The sequence below is a fragment of the Caretta caretta genome, chromosome 7 (genome assembly GCF_965140235.1).
Source record: "Caretta caretta isolate rCarCar2 chromosome 7, rCarCar1.hap1, whole genome shotgun sequence".
Taxonomy (NCBI): domain Eukaryota; kingdom Metazoa; phylum Chordata; order Testudines; family Cheloniidae; genus Caretta; species Caretta caretta.
The window spans coordinates 113,656,500-113,674,857 of NC_134212.1; the positions used below are offsets into that span (position 1 = coordinate 113,656,500).

General features: G+C 40.4%; 1 protein-coding gene across 1 annotated transcript in view; it reads right to left on the reverse strand.

Moving 5' to 3' along the window:
• Nucleotides 1–456: 456 nt before the first annotated feature.
• FHIP2A (FHF complex subunit HOOK interacting protein 2A) overlaps nucleotides 457–18,358 on the reverse strand; it is a 51,459-nt gene continuing 33,557 nt past the window's right edge. Inside the window, exons 14-17 of the mRNA XM_048859488.2 lie at nucleotides 17,411–17,554; nucleotides 7,606–7,746; nucleotides 5,026–5,129; nucleotides 457–4,940 (exon numbers count right to left, since the gene is read on the reverse strand). Coding sequence (XP_048715445.1) covers nucleotides 4,835–4,940; nucleotides 5,026–5,129; nucleotides 7,606–7,746; nucleotides 17,411–17,554 — 495 coding nt within the window. The 3' untranslated portion in view covers nucleotides 457–4,834. The remainder of the gene's footprint in view (nucleotides 4,941–5,025; nucleotides 5,130–7,605; nucleotides 7,747–17,410; nucleotides 17,555–18,358) is intronic.

Below are 18,358 nucleotides of genomic sequence, written 5' to 3' on the forward strand. Positions count from 1 at the left end.
ATACATCAGGGGAAGCCTGGAATCATAAGATTCAAGAAGCAATGGCAGTGATTCAGGTAGGTGACATTTGTGTTTCAGAATCAATAAACCCACATTGTACTTTTGGGGTGGCATGAGACCAGGGTCCTGACCACTTGCAATCTTTAAAGATCCTAAGGGACTTTTCTCAAGAGTAGGGGGTACTAGCCTGTGTTCTGAGTGATTACATTTTGTCTTCTTATTTTATCTCCAGTTTGAGTGGGTTCATTTTGTATCCTAAACAGTAGTGTACTCTCTTCAACATCCAACACGTTCTACCCCAGATGTGGCCACCATGATTATTATATAAAGTTTGTAACATGCTTGAAAATCCTTCAGGATGAAAGACAAGCAAGATCATCATCATCACTTCAATGATTTTCTACCATTTTCTTCCTCTAAACATACAAAACTTATTTAGAATTCTGAAAAAATAAGTCACTTCATTGAAATTAATTTATTTTTAGAATATCCCTTTTAATCCTGCATGCATTTTTTGCACAAAAATTGAATTTGATCAGCGCCTCCTTTGTAAAAGTTAGTACTTTAATTATAGAAGTGTGGCTGTTTCAACAGTTCCTTTGTTGCATATCCCATGTCTGCTAAACATTGGCAACACTGTCAGTCAGTGACCGACATAAAGTTCAATAAAAAAGTTTACTGAATATCCTCTGTTTAATGTAAACAAGGCAGGAGGCAAAACAAAAAAGTGTATATATAGAGAGTAATTATTTTACAGGGCACAGAAAATATTATTTGTCATCATGGTTGGAAAGCCCTGTATGATATCATATATATGTTTGGATTTATCATACAACCTGAAATACCATGCAACTGTAGATTTTACATAGTACTTCATTGTAACATTTCTCTAAAGACAAATAATGATGTACTTCATAATTGAATAGTAACTGTGTATTCATACAGCAATGCATGGTAAGAAATTACCATGTATTTACAAAGCAATTCCATGATTACTTGTGCCCTGTAAAATCAAGTGTAACAATCTTTACACTAGCAATAGTGTAAGCAAGCTGAGGATTTCAGTCCTTATAGCTACATAGGTGATGTACAACCAGACTGAAGCTGTGTATCAAATCACAGCTCCCATATTGCACGAATGAATACATTATACGAACATTACACAGACAAGATTTGAATACTAGGAAGATTACAATCATAATGGAAATAAACTAAGGACAAACTTCTGTTCTAGCAGATGTAGCATGTTGCTTATTACAAAAGTTTCTACATCAGAGTCTAAATCAATACATACAATAAATGGCAGAAAAATAAAAATGTGTCCTTATTTACAAAAACTGTGCATCAGGGTAAAAATGCAGTTTGAATTTACTTACTTAACCAAAATTATCCCCGTATTTTCCCCTCAAATATTTCAAAATAATACTCTTAGCCATATTTTTCAAAGGTGATCAACACCTGCAGTTCCCATTGACACTGGAAAGATTTGCGGGTGCTCTGAACTTCTGAGTATCAGGCCATGTTTCTCAGGTGTCCACTTGTGGGTAATAAATAACCACACACACACACACACACACACACACACACACACACACGTCAACTCAATGACATGCATAGATTCAATGAGTAAAAATATGGAGCTGAACTAATTTTTACTTTTAAAAATAAAAGTGCATGAAAACCAAGAAACAAAATTAAACTATTTCCATCTCTTAAGAAAGAGTTCATCGCTTTTACAAAAATAAAAGTCACTGTCACAATTTATGGTAATAATTGTAAGCAGCACCTATACAAACCAGAAGGGCTCAAGCTTTTCCGAGCACTGCTTCACTTACTATCAAGACGGATCAACATTTTATAATTTGTGGCCTGAATAGTATTTGGTTTGCGAAATATCATTATGGCTACTAAATGCACTGAAGACTGAATGCTAGACAATTACATCTTGAATTTAAGAATATTTATAGTGATATCTTATTGTTCAACTCAAGCATTAAATAATTGGGCTTCTAGCTAGGTAAATCCTTTTGCATTTAAAAACTACAGACTCTGCAGGTATCCTTGCATGAACGAACTGATGCAATCCCTTACTGTGTAATTAGCGCCAATAGCAGCAACTGACTTAAAAAAATTAAATGACGTTCATGTCTCCATCTGAGATCCTGCACCTCTTACATGGATTTATAACGATCATATTGTTTGGAATGCTCTAATGTGGATTTTGTTTTTTCTCACTCTCATTTTTCATAGCATTATGTTTGCTACAGTTTACATTGCGAATGGGACTTTAGGAGTATTCTAAATATCAGAGGTTTTTTTTCCTTTAATAAATAATGAAAACAGGACTAAATTTTGCAGCAAGTGTAATTAAACTCAAGCTAAAACAACAAAGGCCTGATGAAGCGAAGCATTTAAGACCATGCATAACTCCACTGCTGTTCAGCACAACACTTAAACACTAGCTTAACTTCCAAGTGTTTTCCTAACTCATACTCATTTTAAATGGATCTTAAGTAGATACTTAACTTTATGCTCACGCTTCAGCGCTTTGCAGAATCGGGGCCTAAATTATCAAAAATGTATGCACTAAACATAAATCTACACACATACATACTTTTTTATACTGTATGTACAGGCAGGTACATTATATTAATGAAGCTTCTCAAAATGGATCAGTTGTAGTACACATTGCACTGAAAACAAAATCACTTGCTACTTTCCAAATACCCATGTAAAGAATGGGAATGAAGAGAAAGTACCCTTTCTTAAACTCTATTTTACTAAGCTATTTTGTTATGAAAACATTATTGGGGCACATTCAGCAAAGCTGGTGCATATGACTGCTAAGTCCCAGGTTCCTACCGCTACCCACTCTTGAGAATATCTTTCATTCTAGCTGACGTGCCAGAGCTCTGTTGATGGGAGGACCTGTAGGGAGCTAGTGAATCATCTTACTCCCTGGCCACAGCCACTTTTGGGCAATGCTTTTCCTTTTTTGGAGTGGTACTCCACACTTCTATCTGCCTGTGGCCCTGTAATTTTCACCAGCAGGACCCTCCACTGGAGTTTATGCTGTGAATAAGTGGTGAATTTAGCCCATTAACTGTGAGCATGTTCAATTTTGTTGGACAAGGCACCTGGTAACTTCAGGAGTTGTTCAAAATCCAGATTCCATAAACGTAAAAAAACAGACAGACATCAAAATCATGGAGGGCCAGATTCTGATCCCAGTTACGCTCATGGAAATCAGGAGGAATGCTACTGAGATTAAATTAGTCCAGATTTACACTGAAATGAGATCAGAAACTTACACTCACTGTCCGACAGGATATTAAAAAAGACAAAGAAACGGAATATGAACATTAAGGGCTCAATCCTGCTTGGTCTGTCTGTGCTACTGTGTCAATATGAAGGTATTCTCCTGTGTAAACAGGCGGGCAGTTCTCTATACAGAGATCTCCAAGAGTGATAGGAAGGTTAAGGAGCACATCCAGCCCTTCCAGCCTGCTAGTGCTTATGCTGCTGTCAGCAGCAAGTGCTAGCTAAAGTCATTCAGGAGGAACAGTAGCACAGTACGCTAGCGTACATGCCCCTTGGCCTGCAATGGAAATTCCTGCTCTGGCTGGTAGAATTCATGTTGCAAAGAATGAACTGGGGAACATCTTTGCATCCCAGTGTTGTGAAAACCAGTGGAGAATTTTGGTCCTAAGTATTGAATCATCCCTTATACTGCTGCCCAAAACGGTATCAGTCACTCTTTCGTCTGGACACTATGGTTACATTCAGACAAGCAGTAAAACATTTGAAAAACAACACAACATTTTCACTGCCAATTTTCAAGGCACAAAATATTCTTAAACCAATGTTAAATAGCATTTAAAAAAATACTGGTTTTAGCAACTACTATTAATGACCTGTATAATAGCATCCTTGTAAAGATGACATGGATCAAACAAACTGGAGCTCCCATACAAAAATCTAAGGCAAGTCTAGTTACACAGCTGAACTCAGCAGAAACCATTTGGAAAAACAAAGAGCACAGCACTAGAAACATGCATACTTAGGATTTGATTGTTGTCTACATACAGGCCCTGATTCACCAACATATGGCAATATAATTTCACTAATATAAGGAGTTACACCAGTCTAAAACTGGAACACAGTGATGAATCAGAATTCACCAGCCCAGAATTCACTACAATATAAGAAGATTCACAAAAGGAGAATTCATCCCACATGGATCATATCATACTACATATGTATTAGCAGGTCTTTTAATCCTCTCTCCAATGTTTTAGATGGTATCACTTGTAACTACACATGCTGCTTTACTCTTTTCCTTTCATATTCTCAATTGAACAGAAAAAGCTTATGACATGAAAACATTAGAGAAATAGCTTGATATTTTAAAAAGCAATAACGATCACAAAAGACAATTGAAGTATATGAGCCCCAGAGCATATCAAAAATCCTTACCACCTAAAATGTTGTTAAAACAATGGCCTGGTAACCAAAGTTCTGAAGTTTGTGGTCTTCAGACATTTTTTTCAGCTCTTCAAACAGTGACTGGAAATGTTATATTTTGTCTGCCCTGAAGTCCCTTTGATTGCATCCTGGGTTCAATGTCCATTTGATTACATCTCCATCGGAGTGCAGCGAGTGCCAAGAAATCATGAACAGTGACCAAGAACTCACCCTCCACTGCCATCCATAACAACTGTCAAATTATATCAACACTTTGTTAGGAGGCTCTCTCCCTTCTTGTCTGGTGGAGTCAATAGTCTTCTTTGACTGAAACACTCGATTTTGTAGCCCAGTCACTTCAAGCGGCTGCTTAGGGTGTAGATGAGGCATGGTATTTCACAAATGCAATCGCTGCTAGCTCTTTACAGAACTCTTCCAGTACAATCACACCCTCCAGTAATGTCATGTGGTCAATACTGGGAAAGGAAAAAACAACAGGCGCTAAGAAGAAGCCTCACACGAAAACAGTTTGTGTGGAGGATTTGCAATTTATTTACTTACATGGGCCCTTCAGGCTCCAATCCAAGCAGACGCTTTCTGACCAGCAGAAGTTTGGGAGTGAAATCCGGTATGCGCTGGATTCTCACCATAAGATCTCCAACAACCTGTAAATCACACAGAGGCAAAGTAGTAGTAGAATCATAGAATATCAGGGTTGGAAGGGACCCCAGAAGGTCATCTAGTCCAACCCCCTGCTCAAAGCAGGACCAATTCCCAGTTAAATCATCCCAGCCAGGGCTCTGTCAAGCCTGACCTTAAAAACCTCTAAGGAAGGAGATTCTACCACCTCCCTAGGTAATTCTACCACCTCCCTAGAATATGAACATAGTATATGAAGTGAGAGCCAAATAAAGAGACAGCCAATGAGAGTTCAAATAATGATCAACTTACAAGGTTGTTAATTCATCTTCACAACTGCCCAACATGGGTGAGGTATATTCAGAATCTTTCTGCCACTGAATCCTCAGACTCAGCTTGATCTAGTTTGCCAGACATCTACAGCATTCCCTCTGCTCATTATTGCAGAGACCATGTTATTTTGGAGTGTCATGGCAACAGGGCAGCTTGCCCCGGGCTGGAGAGCCTGGGGCTTAGCCAGGGCTGATTACAAGATTAGCCTCAGGTGAGAGAAATCAAATGATTCCAATAAAAAAGGCAGCAGGAAGCTGCAGGTGGTTATACAGTTGAGACTTCCCAAGGCAGGAAGCTTGGTTAGTAACCTGAGAAAGCTCAGGTAAGAGGAGACTGTGTGGACTGGGACTGGTGGGGAGGAGCAGCTACAAGGAGCAAGTTTGGCTCCTTCAGAGGCCTAGCCAGATGAAGCCTGTGAGTGACAGCAAAGAGAGCTCAAAGGAAGAGCAGAGCTAGAAGGGGACTGCAGAGTGAACATGCAGGGAGAGAGGGTCTCCTGAAGTGGTCCCTGAGGAAGGGACAGTCCTTCCAGGAGGAAGGGCTATGCCCAGTTTAAGGGTGGGTAGAGATTTCTTATGTGTTTTTGGCAACTTTGTTAACTTAATTAAAAACCCAGACCCCAAGAAGGGCTCTGACTTTGTTTAGAGAGCCCTGAATAAGGGGAAAGAGGGGCAGGGCACTGCAGAGGCCATGAGGGAGCACCTGGATACAGTACAGTCATCTTCACATAACACAATGCCCCTGCTGGTTGGAGGAACTGAACTTGGGGAATTTCTGAATCTAAAATCATGTGCCTTTGTGTTGTACAGACTCATAAACCAATTTGTAACCTCGTCACTAGACCGTGTTAGTGCATAAGAACTAAAAACATAAGTAGGACTTAGAGATATGGGAACAATTGATGAACAGAGACTTGAAGTCCCAATAACTGTAGCCCCAGGTAACTGTAGGTCCAATTCGCTGCTCTATGAATGGGTGGAACTCTGTTGACTCCACAGTTATACTAGTGGTGAATTTGGCTCCCTAAATATTGGCATAGGAAACTACCCAATAGCTTATTGGCTTTCGGGACTGCAGAAGGGGTGACTTCCAGTTCGAGCTGCTTACATTGGTGTTTGACCCACGCAATAATGGCTTAAATCAAATCAAATAAAACAAGCCAGAGGCCATAACGGTAACCTAAACAAGTCAAAAAGCCCTTGGCTCTCAGGGCTTCTATCTCCATCTACCTTCCTTGTGCTTCCAGGGGGTTCTAACTCTCTCAGCAGTAGCCTGGTGCTAGCTCCTCTGGCAGACAGTCGTTGCTCCCTGGACGTTTCAAGCTCTTCTGCCCCAGCTCCTTTTCATCCTGTTCCTCTTTCTTTATATGTGGGCTTGCAGTGATTAGCTACAGCCATTGGGGACTAGGTCTCTTCATAATTGAGATTTGTCAGGGGATCCCCGGTGGAGCTGGTTTTGCGATCTGCAGGCAGGAAGGGTTCTTAACATGTTCCTGCCTGTATTTTGTGTGTGGTTGGCAGACCTCATCATACCCGGTATTAGAGGGAGAGATGAGATCAGAGGGAGAGATGGGAGACTTGAGGAACATACAGTAATTTTATAGTGGACACGGATCTGCAGTAGGGTTACAAGTAGGACAGGATGAATGAATCAGGCTTGAAGGGCAGATGACTATATGCTACAGCATTCCATCCAAAAGCACAGCATGTTCAGGAGAGTAATTGACTTGTGCCTCAATAAAAGCAGCTCTTTTACAATCCAGTTCTAGTGCAGACATATGCCTGTACTTAAGGCATTACAGGACACTGCCATGTCAATGATTCCAGCAGGACCCATTCAGAATTAAAACAACTTTATTGCAGAATGAAGGGCAAACCCTTGAAAGAAATCATTTTACATCCACATCTTTGAAACTCAGCAAACATGGCAAGTAAAACAATTTCAGAGACACCAATGGAGAGTAAATGGATTTACTGAAAAGTGTATTCTCCAGTGTTATTTGGTATGAAAATCCATATTCAGTGCTTTAAAAAAAAAGTATTTTCCTTTCAACAGACCAGACAGTTGCCATACTAAAGCCAAAATTACCCTCCTTTAGCATTCATTACACAGCTATTAAGTTTATCACCACTGTAGCCACATATAAATGTTAGTTGGTCGTATACTCACCCTGACAATAACGGAGAATAGAGATCGACAGCCTGAAGCCAGATTTACATAGGGATCCAAAAGGTATTCATGGATGTGTGGATGGGGAAACAGGGAGAGTTTGGACAACACTGATGTAACTTGTAAATTTACATCGTATGGCTGCGAACAGACAAGAGGACATTGTTATTTTCATTATGACTCCCTCTTTGTCTACCCCATGCTTATGCAGCTACTTTCCTCTAAATCCTGGGTATCAAGTCAGACCCAAATCCTCCCATCCCCACAACAGCCTCACAACACAACTGAGGTGTATCAGCCCTGGACTTTCCTGCTCTTGCAAGCTGCATCATGACCTAATGTTTTAGATGCAGGAGATGAGGCTAGCTACAGAAGTGTAATGGACAAAGTAGCTACGCCCTAGCTGCAGTATATACATGCTCTCAAGATCTGATCACTAATAAAGTGTCATAACAGAAGAAACTGAGCAACAGATTACATGGTAATGGAAGCCATATAAAGACAGGTAGATACCTAAGACAGGTAGATAAATAACTATACTAAATTTTTCCTCACAATAATAAACAAAATGATCAGTGTCAAAAAGATTTCTAAATAAAAAAACCCAGCAAGGTAGGAATGTGACCAGGCAGCAATGGCTACTGTTCAGGCTCTTTGCTATTGAACAGAAAGTCTATAATTGCCAACGTTTACATGTGTTTTCATTGCGTGACTTCACACTTGAAAATCCTTTTTTCATTGTTTTTATTTGCTATGGGGATCTGTATAGCTCTGCCAAGGCCTTTGCTGATATTTACATTTCATATTTGGACAAAGCTCACGACATTCGCCAAGGTAGCATCATGCTGCAGTGGGGAAAAAACCCAGAATGAATGGCTGTGGAGTTATCACTTACAGAAGTACTGTTGGCATTAACGGTGTATCAGACCATCAACGTGGCCAAGAAACCCACCAGAAAACCTCTGATCACAGCCAGAATGATACGGAGTGCGAGTGTTGGCCAGCTGCCCCCCAGTTAGTGAGAATTCTCAGGAAAGTCAGGAGACAATAATAAGCACATGCTGAGGTAGCAATTACAGAGGCTGTTTATAGTAGCTGTTGCTGTCACAACTAGAGTGGGTATTGTGATGTACCCTAATTGTACAAATGTACCTTAATTGTGAGCTCAACTGTACAAAGTGAGTGAAAGTTCATAAAATGTCACAATAATCTATAACAACAAATACTGATGGGAAAAGGTACAAAAACAAGACAGATTCAATTAGACCAAACAAAAAGGCTTCTTGATATAACTCAAGAACTGTATTAAGATAATACTTGGTAAACAAAACTAGTGATAGATCAGAAATCAATGAACCGAAATTGTTGTGGCAGGAATCAGGTCTAATATGTGGACAAAAGAATAAGGGGATGGGCTATTCTACTCATCACTCCCCTTCGCTGCTGTTCAAGAGAGAGACTTCGGGGATAAAAAACTAGCTACTGGAGCAAGCTTCACCATCATGGCTGCCATCCCCACCATCTCCTGGGAGCCTGGATCTTCATCCTAATCCTGACCAAACTCAGCCAGAGAGGGAGCCAGATGACATCGCTGCCTGCTCCAGCTCAATCCCGAATACGACCTGGGGCATGAGACCTTGTCACGCCCCACCCTCCCCAGTGTTTTCTTTTCCTTCCCCACACTTCTCCTTTTGCCTTCTGTCTAACAAGACTCTGGCTCAGCCAGCCAAGACCGCATATTTTGCAACAATGTTGTAAGCCCATGACCAGAAAGCGGCAGCTAAAAGCAATGCCCTAAACAGATCTATGCTGATACAATACAAGTTTGCCAGGTCTCCCAGTGACTGATAAGACCATGTGTTAGACCTGTGTTTGTCCAGCAGTGAGACTGCAAGTGAGAGCCAACAGCAGAGACAAAAACTGCATTTTCTCTCTTTGCTGCACCATTAATAAAAGGTTAAAAGGATGTTTAATGGAGTGTTTGCCATGGTACTAAGCAGGCTGAGATATCTGTATACCAAATCTTGTTTAACACTGTTTAATGTTGGACAGTTTCAGGTCAGGTATCTCTCTCAACCCATTTATTCCATCAAAATGAATACAACTGTATGAAAACCAGGAAGAAGGAACCTACAGGTGCAAAAAGGAGTTTTGCTACAGCAAAATTAATGCTGGTGTGTGGTTGTAGCTTAATACGAGGAAGGACTGTTTAGTGGTGAATTAGGTGGCTTTTCCTAGCTCAGTTTTGGGAGCCAACCTTGTGGAAGTATTGAGCACCCTCAGCTTCTACTGAAGCCAATGGCAGGTATGGGCACTTTGTACCTTGCAAAATTGATGCCTAATACTTTGGGTTAATTTACATCTTTAGTAACAGATTTAGATTCTGTTTCAGAGTGTGTGTGCGCGCGCCCACATATATAATTTAAATATCTGGATACCATTCAATGTTCATGGATTTAAATACTCTTCTCTGGAAGGAGGTGTTTTTGGGTTGTTGTTTTTTTTAAAAACCACACACATACGGTCTGAAGTCTCAGAATTCTCTCTGAAACTTGTTTAACATATAGATGTGCATCTTGGACAGCTCCTGCAACAAATACATGCCATTATCCGCATTTTGGATTCTTGTGGGCGTCTTTCAGCCGAATTTTAGATAATACTTCAAAATCACCGTCATCTCTGTTTTCAGGCAGCACTCAAACTACTTGTTTTGTTCTAATCTGAAATCACAAGTCAGCTATCATACCTATAGCCCCGTTCCTAATTTAAGGGAGAGATGATTTTATATGCAATACATATGATTATTAATAATAATAAAATAATAAGTGTGCAATGGGAATTATTTTTCTACCTCAGCCTCCATCTGTAAAATGCTGACAATGATACTTGCCCTACTTTGTACACAGCTGCAAGATCTAATGGTGAAAAGTGCTATAAAAGAGCTTAGGTCTTATGATTAATATTATTTGGAGGATTGCTGCACCCGGATGGAGCACCATTGATTTCAATGCCGGATCAGTGCCCAAAATCTTTGTAGTTTGAGCTCAGCCTTGGGTTAAGTTAGGTTGAGAATTTCAGGATCCCTGGGTGAGAACACAGTTTATGCCCCATTCTTTGGGAATAGCTGTTAAAGAAGTATCTATATAAAGAAATAGAATAGAATCTCTCTAGAATAAGATAAAAGTGCTGTTCACTTTTCCTCAATGATTACTAACTACACTGACACACACATTAGAAAGACAGGGACGGGAAAATGTGAAATACAAAACCATGTTTACGGCTTGTACTGTATTTATCTTCCTTCACTTTTATTCTGTACTAGATAAAACACCCACAGGTAGCCAGGCCATCTAGTGACTCCACCAAGTACTGCAAGGTGGAGAAGAAGGTTTGGATGTGGGTCTAGGAAACCTGCAGGACCAGTCCCTCGTGAAGGAAATATTTTGTGCTGCTTTCTAGTGACCTTTTTACCCAAACAAAGCCTAACCAAAGGCAAAAGGCAGTGCTGTCAACTGCTAAAGGAAGCTCCAGCCTTCCTTGGTAAGAAAGATTTTCAGGGAAAAGGATGTAATCAATGGGTAGCTTTAAGAGGATCCCCTCAGCCCAGAAAGCAAATCCATTTCCATGAAGCTTGTATCTTCATTACAGCTTTTATTTGTTCCTGGTGCTTATTCGTCAGCTAGTGACCATCTCCACAGAGGAATCGCATTGGGAGAGTGGTGATATTCTAACTCAGCACAAAATCTCAAAACAGTTGGATGATCTTTCTAAAATGATTGGCAGTGGAATACTTAATGCTGACATTTTAAATGTCATCACTATACTTCAGAGATAATACCCCACTGAAGTGTGATGGAGCAGTTAACACCTCTCCTATGTTTTTATCACATGCCATTCAAAGGGGAGTTCAAGTACCTTACAGGTTAGTTGAAGAACTTCTTTATTCTCTCTCCAACCCTAGCCAGTGGGAATTATGTTAGTCTATCAGCCTCCATCTGTAAGATGAGTAAACTGGTACTTGCCTTCCTTTGTAAAGAGCTTTAGGAAATGCTGTGTAAGAGCTAGGTATTAGGATGATTATAATCTGGAGGCAAGTCCTAGTGTGATTTACATGTCATTTTGAAGGCACAAATGTTCATGCTCTGTGTTCACCCTGATTTCTTGAAGAAGCAAATTCCAGTGTGAGCCCAGCTTACTGTCAAAGCTCACAAGTTTCCAGTGCCTGCATCCCCCTCTTGAGGTTGACTGCTACAGAGGAATGGAGATGCTGTGGGAAGTCCTTGGTCATCTGAGCCAGTGAATCTCATGCACTCGGAAGAGAAGAGGACTGAAACCTCGAATATGACTCAGTATTCAATGAGGAGACAGTGAAGCACAGGGGTGATGTGCTCTCAGCAGGCTGGGCGGCTCAGACAGAGAGAGACTGCTGAGTTTTGAACTAGCTGGAATTCCAAGGGCCAGTTTCTTCTCACTGAGCTATTGTTTCTGTCTCCTTGTCAGCATGAGTAAGACAGCTGCATGAAGTAAGAGCCAGAAAGATTCTTTCACAACCACAAGAGCTACAAGTGTAATATTTTAAATGAAATTTTAAATGTGTCAGGAACAAATGGGACTACCAGAGAACTGCTTCTATGATATACCTGCCAGAAGCAGCTCAATCCAACCCATTTCCACAGCAAAGAAAGCTTTCTAACTGCAGGAAGGGAAGAACACACAGGCCCAGATAAGCTTTTAAGAAGCAAAGAGGCTTGCTTCATGCAAGCACACTGTATATTACTAACAAGGGGCTGCAGAGTGGTCCACTGGACTGGGACTGAGGAAATCTGGATTCTCTTTTACTACTAGCTCTGCCACTGGCCTGCTTGGAGAACCTTGGGCAAGTCACTTCCTTATCCCTTAATGAAGATAATGACCCTTGTGACATATTGCAATGCCATGCGGTACCTTTGGGGACCACTGTATTAAATTTATAGATGGTTTATACATGATTGTGTTCTACTCCTTGGGGAAGAGTACCATAGTTCTTCCAGGAACTAAAAGCAGTAAGGGGTAATTACCCTTGGGACGGCTGACAACTCCAAAAAAGCAGCACCCCTTGAGGTGGTTTGCATATACTGGTTCGGGCTTGGTTTTCCAGGGTACGTCTACACTGCATCTGAGTCAATACCCCAGGCGCATAGACAAACTTGTGCAAACAGAGCTTGAGCTAGAGTACTAAAAATAGCAGTGTGGACATGGCAGTCTGACCTGGAGCTTGGACTCTCAAGTCTAGGGGGTAAGGTGGGGTTGAGAGCCTGAGCTGCTACCCAAGATGCCATGTCCACATTGCTATTTTTAGTGTGCAACCTCAAGCCCTGCTAGCACGAGTCTGTCTACCTGGGCTGGGAGGCTCGCTCCCAGCTGCACCTTGAAAATACCCTAAGAGACTAGGAAACAATGAAAGGGCTTTTAATATAAAACGATGATCTTTAACTGACTTGCGGTCTTCCTTTTGATTCAACAAACTCACAGGACCTTGGGGGATCCCAGCCTTTGCTGAAGGGTTGGAGAGACCAACACTTCCCAGAGCCCATTGTTGGAGTTGGGGGTGACCACTGATAAGCTTTTAGTAAGCATGTAGGGAGTTTTATTGCTTTTATCTTAAAAATAAATGCACTCTGCTGAGAAAGAGCTGCATGGTACACTGTTCATAGCCCTTGGAGAGAAAGCACTGCACAGGTGCTGGCCACTGGGCAGAACCACTTGCTGGGGATATCAGAGTCTAAGCTAGGGACTGTACAGTATGAAAAACCAGGGTGAGAAGGGAATGGGACCATGCTCCCTTCCCAGAGATGGGTGATGGCTGGAGTTCTGAGACGTGCCATGATGCTACTGGAATGGACCATGGAGAGGGTATTCAGGTGCAATTACCCCTGGAACAATATTTACCTCCTTTGTAAAGCAATTTGATATTGATTTATGAAAAGTGCTATATAAAAGCTATGGATTAATTACTTTATTATGATAACAAAGCCTAAAGGAAGGCTAACAAAATCTGTAAGCAGAACTGAGTGTTTTGCTAAACTTGTCATTTGATGTGGACCTTTAAATAACCATACACCACATCAAATTTGTCACTTTCATCTGACTTGATAGAACCAACATTTCATTTTTCTGGGTTACATTAGCACTTCACTAGAATTATCCCCAGGGCAAGTTTCAATTTAGCTTTAAAGTGTGGGCTTTTTGGTAGGAAATAGCTTGAGCAATTTCACTCTTGCTGGCTGACTGAGGCAGTTTGTTTTAATTCTTTTGGAGTCAAGTATTGTTTTTAACACCACAGACCGTGACATCTTGCCTGACTAACTCAGAAATTGTGCCATCAATTTGACAGGTACTCTATCAAATTGACATTGTGCTTCAGTAACAGATGCTATTTTTGTTTCAATAGTAGGTATTTGTTCCTCTGATATCCCTTAGGGATATATTCTGATCCCTTTATTTGCTACAATTTGTCTCATCACTGAGACAAGATTATCATATGTATAGGTTTCAGAGTAGCAGCCGTGTTAGTCTGTATTCACAAAAAGAAAAGGAGTACTAGTGGCACCTTAGAGACTAACCAATTTATTTGAGCGTAAGCTTTCGTGAGCTACAGCTCACTTCATCGGATGCATTCAGTGGAAAATACAGTGATGAGATTTATATACACACAGAACATGAAAAAATGGGTATTATCATATACACTGTAAGGAGAGTGATCACTTAAGATGAGCCATTACCAGCGGGGGTGGGGGAGAAAACCTTTTGTAGTGATAATCAAGGTGGGCCACTTCCAGCAGTTAACAGGAACATCTGAGAAACAGTGGGGGGAGGGGGGAGGAATAAACATGGGGAAATAGTTTTACTTTGTGTAATGACCTATCCTCTCCCAGTCTCTATTCAAGCCTAAGTTAATTGTATCCAGTTTGCAAATTAATTCCAATTCAGCAGTCTCTCGTTGAAGTCTGCTTTTGAAGTCTTTTTGTTGTAATATTGTGACCTTTAGGTCTGTAATCGAGTGACCAGAGAGACTGAAGTGTTCTCCGACTGGTTTATGAATACTATAATTCTTTACATCTGATTTGTGTCCATTTATTCTTTTACGTAGAGACTGTCCAGTTTGACCAATGTACATGACAGAGGGGCATTGCTGGTAACAATTGATAACACCCATTTTTTCATGTTCTGTGTGTATATAAATCTCCTCCTCCTGTATTTTCCACTGAATGCATCCGATGAAGCGAGCTGTAGCTCACGAAAGCTTATGCTCAAATAAATTTGTTAGTCTCTAAGGTGCCACTAGTACTCCTTTTCTTTTTATCATATGTATAAGATTAGCTTTTCCAAAAAGCAGATGACACTCAGATCTGTTATTTAAAACCAGTATTGCTTTAGTTAATAATGCACAGAATACATATTTACTGGAAGCAAGACACTGGGAGTGCACACAATGTTCTTTAACTTAATCCAGATAAAAGAGGTTGGACAGATACAAAATCCACATGCTAGAGGAACATTTCCCTGTTTCCTTCAAAATGTAAAATTTCTCATAGCCCCCAAATTGCAGTGAGCTAGGTCAAAGGACTGGAATATTAAAGTTCAACAGCTCACGGTATATATGTACACAGAGGTTTCCTTGCTTTGAGATTCATACCAACCCTATTTAACATGGAAAACATTCAGTATTAAGTAATGCATTAAGTATCTAACCTGATCTATAAAATAATTAAAAAAAAAAACAAGGAAAACCAATGTGAAGGCTGAAAACATATCCTTGGCATACTCAATCTGGACAGAGTAGACAGAACTGAAAACAACAAAACCCCCTAGATAGAGTGGTGTAGCAATGAAAGTGTTTCAGCGTTCTTTTTCAGTCTTCTGGGTTTTACAAATTATCATCACACCCCATTTTTCTCAAAGCACTCCCATGGCAGATCTGCTGTGCACTGTTGCCCTTCTGCCATGATCCCTGATCTGCTCTACTTCTGCCCCTGACCAAAAGTGGTACACTATCACAGGAAATCGGGTACCAGCAGCATCTAGTTTTACACTTGCAGCTAGCTGCAGAGGGAACTGACTAGTATCACACGCTTAGAACACTATCTGTGATATTACTTCACCCACCTTGCCTCTCTAATATCATGCTTCTCCTGTAAATAGTTTCATTGCATCTACAGCAACACCACCTATGAAGCATTCCACATAGCACTACCGAGGGAATAATTTAGATTTCAGGCCTTGTCTTAACTAGGGGGAAAAGGTGTGTTCCTAACTGGAGGCAGCTAACTGGAGTTAACTAACTCGTGTTCAAATCCTAGTGAAGATAAGACCGTTTATAGTTTTCACATAAATCGACCCACTAACTTGTGTGCAAACTATAAACGGCCTAGTTTTGACTAGGATTTTACCTCAAATTAGTTATTGCCAGTGATATGCTACTGCATATCAAGTTCAACATAACTTGTTTTTTCTCGTGAAGATGCAGCCACAAAGAAGGGGGAAAAAAGGCAGAAAGGAGAAGAGATAAATAGAAAAGGGGGGTGGGGGAGCGATTGGTAGTTGACCAAGGGTGTTAAGATAGAAAAAGTGAAATAGGGTTAACCAAAAAGGATTTCTCTTCTACCCAGAATTATATTCTGTAAATTCCACTATACTAATCTGGACCTCATGTATTAGACTCGTGTTTTTTCAGCAAGATGAGCCCGTTAAATTCACAGCCAATTTGTTCACCCCTGATAACTACATTTTTAACATTGGTACATAGCGAAATGGTGGAGAGACCTATTTTTAAAGTGATCTGTTGGGGGCTTGGAAAAAGTACCCTCTCGAAATTTCCTTGCACCATTGGTGAGAGGAGAATATTTATTCCAACCCTGAGAAAGCCTGGGATGATACAGTAATACAGTTTGGCTTTTAATTTGCTGCACAGTGCTTTGAGAACAATATTATATAGTAAAGATCTAGACTGTAAATTATTCTTTATACTGAAGAATTTACATGGCTACCTGTATACCATGTATAAATGCTGGAAAAATCAAAATAGAACAAATGAGACTGATACAAAGACCATGTAGTTATAAAACAAAAAGGAATATTAGAGGAAGTTAAAAAGTTCTTCTATCCTTTATTCCTTCATAACACTCCTCCTGGAAGGACAAACATGCAAGAAGGACTTGTGCTTTTGTTAATTTGACAACAGGAGATCCTATGTATCATGTTGCCCTCCATATACTGTAGTGACATTTCTACTCTACGAATCATCTGTAGCTTTCAATGACATTCAGTGGAGGGCATCATTCATGAAACCATTTAGAACACAAAGCAGGTAGTTAACACAGATAATTATAGGTTTCAGAGTAGCAGCAGTGTTAGTCTGTATTCGCAAAAAGAAAAGGAGTACTTGTGGCACCAGTCTCTAAGGTGCCACAAGTACTCCTTTTCTTTTTACAGATAGTTATGGTGTTCAGTGTAAGTGAGAATGTTGTCATCTACCCTTGCTATTGATAAAGTGCCAATCACTTCAGTATTTAGTAATCTAGAGAGCCCTAAAGCAAGGATAAGATAGATAATGCTCCCTCAGCATGTTGACAAGATTGCCAATATTAGTAAAAACCAACAACTTAACAGCTACTAGTTAGTGCAGTCAAGCTACACAGAATTTGTTGCACAATAATGCACTACTATGTTAAACATCTGCAGTGAGTATTGATGTGACCAGGTGGAGATTAGTCATTTATCAGGGATAAAAGCATCAGAAACAAGTCATAACAATGTGTTTTGATACCTGATCGAGAATCCTGCCCATTCTGTCAAACAGAATTTTCAAGAAATGTCCTTCAAAAAACGATGCTTCTAAATTGCACTTTTCCAAAGATTTGGGAGACCCCGGCCATTCCCATCGTAAACAGATTGCACAATAATCCCGGAACTGGGAAGAAAGAGTCAACAATACATACTCAAACAATTGAAGAGGAAAAAAAAGCAAGAAGCTACAAACCTCTGTGGAAACCATTTCCTTTTAATAACTACACCACTTGAGTGTCAATGGCAGCTATCTGAGAACTCCTATTCTTAGAATATTCCCATTTTGAAAACATCCAGGACAAAAATTATTATCAGCCTTCATTCAAGCACTTTATTTTCCTCTTGATGTGTGCAACATTATGGGGGACTTATACAGGCACCCAGAGGGGAAAATGGAGAACTAAACTAGCCACTTGCTTGGGACACAAATTGGACAGGCACAGTAACTTACACACACTGGGTGTGATTCGCCTAAACCATCAGTAACTCCACTGAAGTCAATGGAGTTAAACTGGTGACAGAGAGGGAAGAATCAGATCCAGGAATCCTTCTTCAGTGCACACAGCATAGGTACTTGTGCATCTTCCACTGGGCTTCCAAGCACAGATGCAAAGAGGCAGAGCAGCTGTTTGTGTGTAACTGCACCAATGTGGAGGGTTATGTTTTTGTGGGTGGAATAATTTGAGACCATGCATATCATTGAGAATAAGAGGCAGAAACCAATCCTACTTTCAAACTGCTCCCAGAATCCTCCTTTCCCCAATATGTATGACAGTATGCCCTTTCCTGCATCCAGAATTAGAACATTATGAGAATTTTACTGTTCCTGCTATTTTTGCCTTCACATTTTCCTCTCTTTTCAGGAAATCATAGAATATCAGGGTTGGAAGGGACCTCAGGAGGTCATCTAGTCCAACCCCCTGCTCAA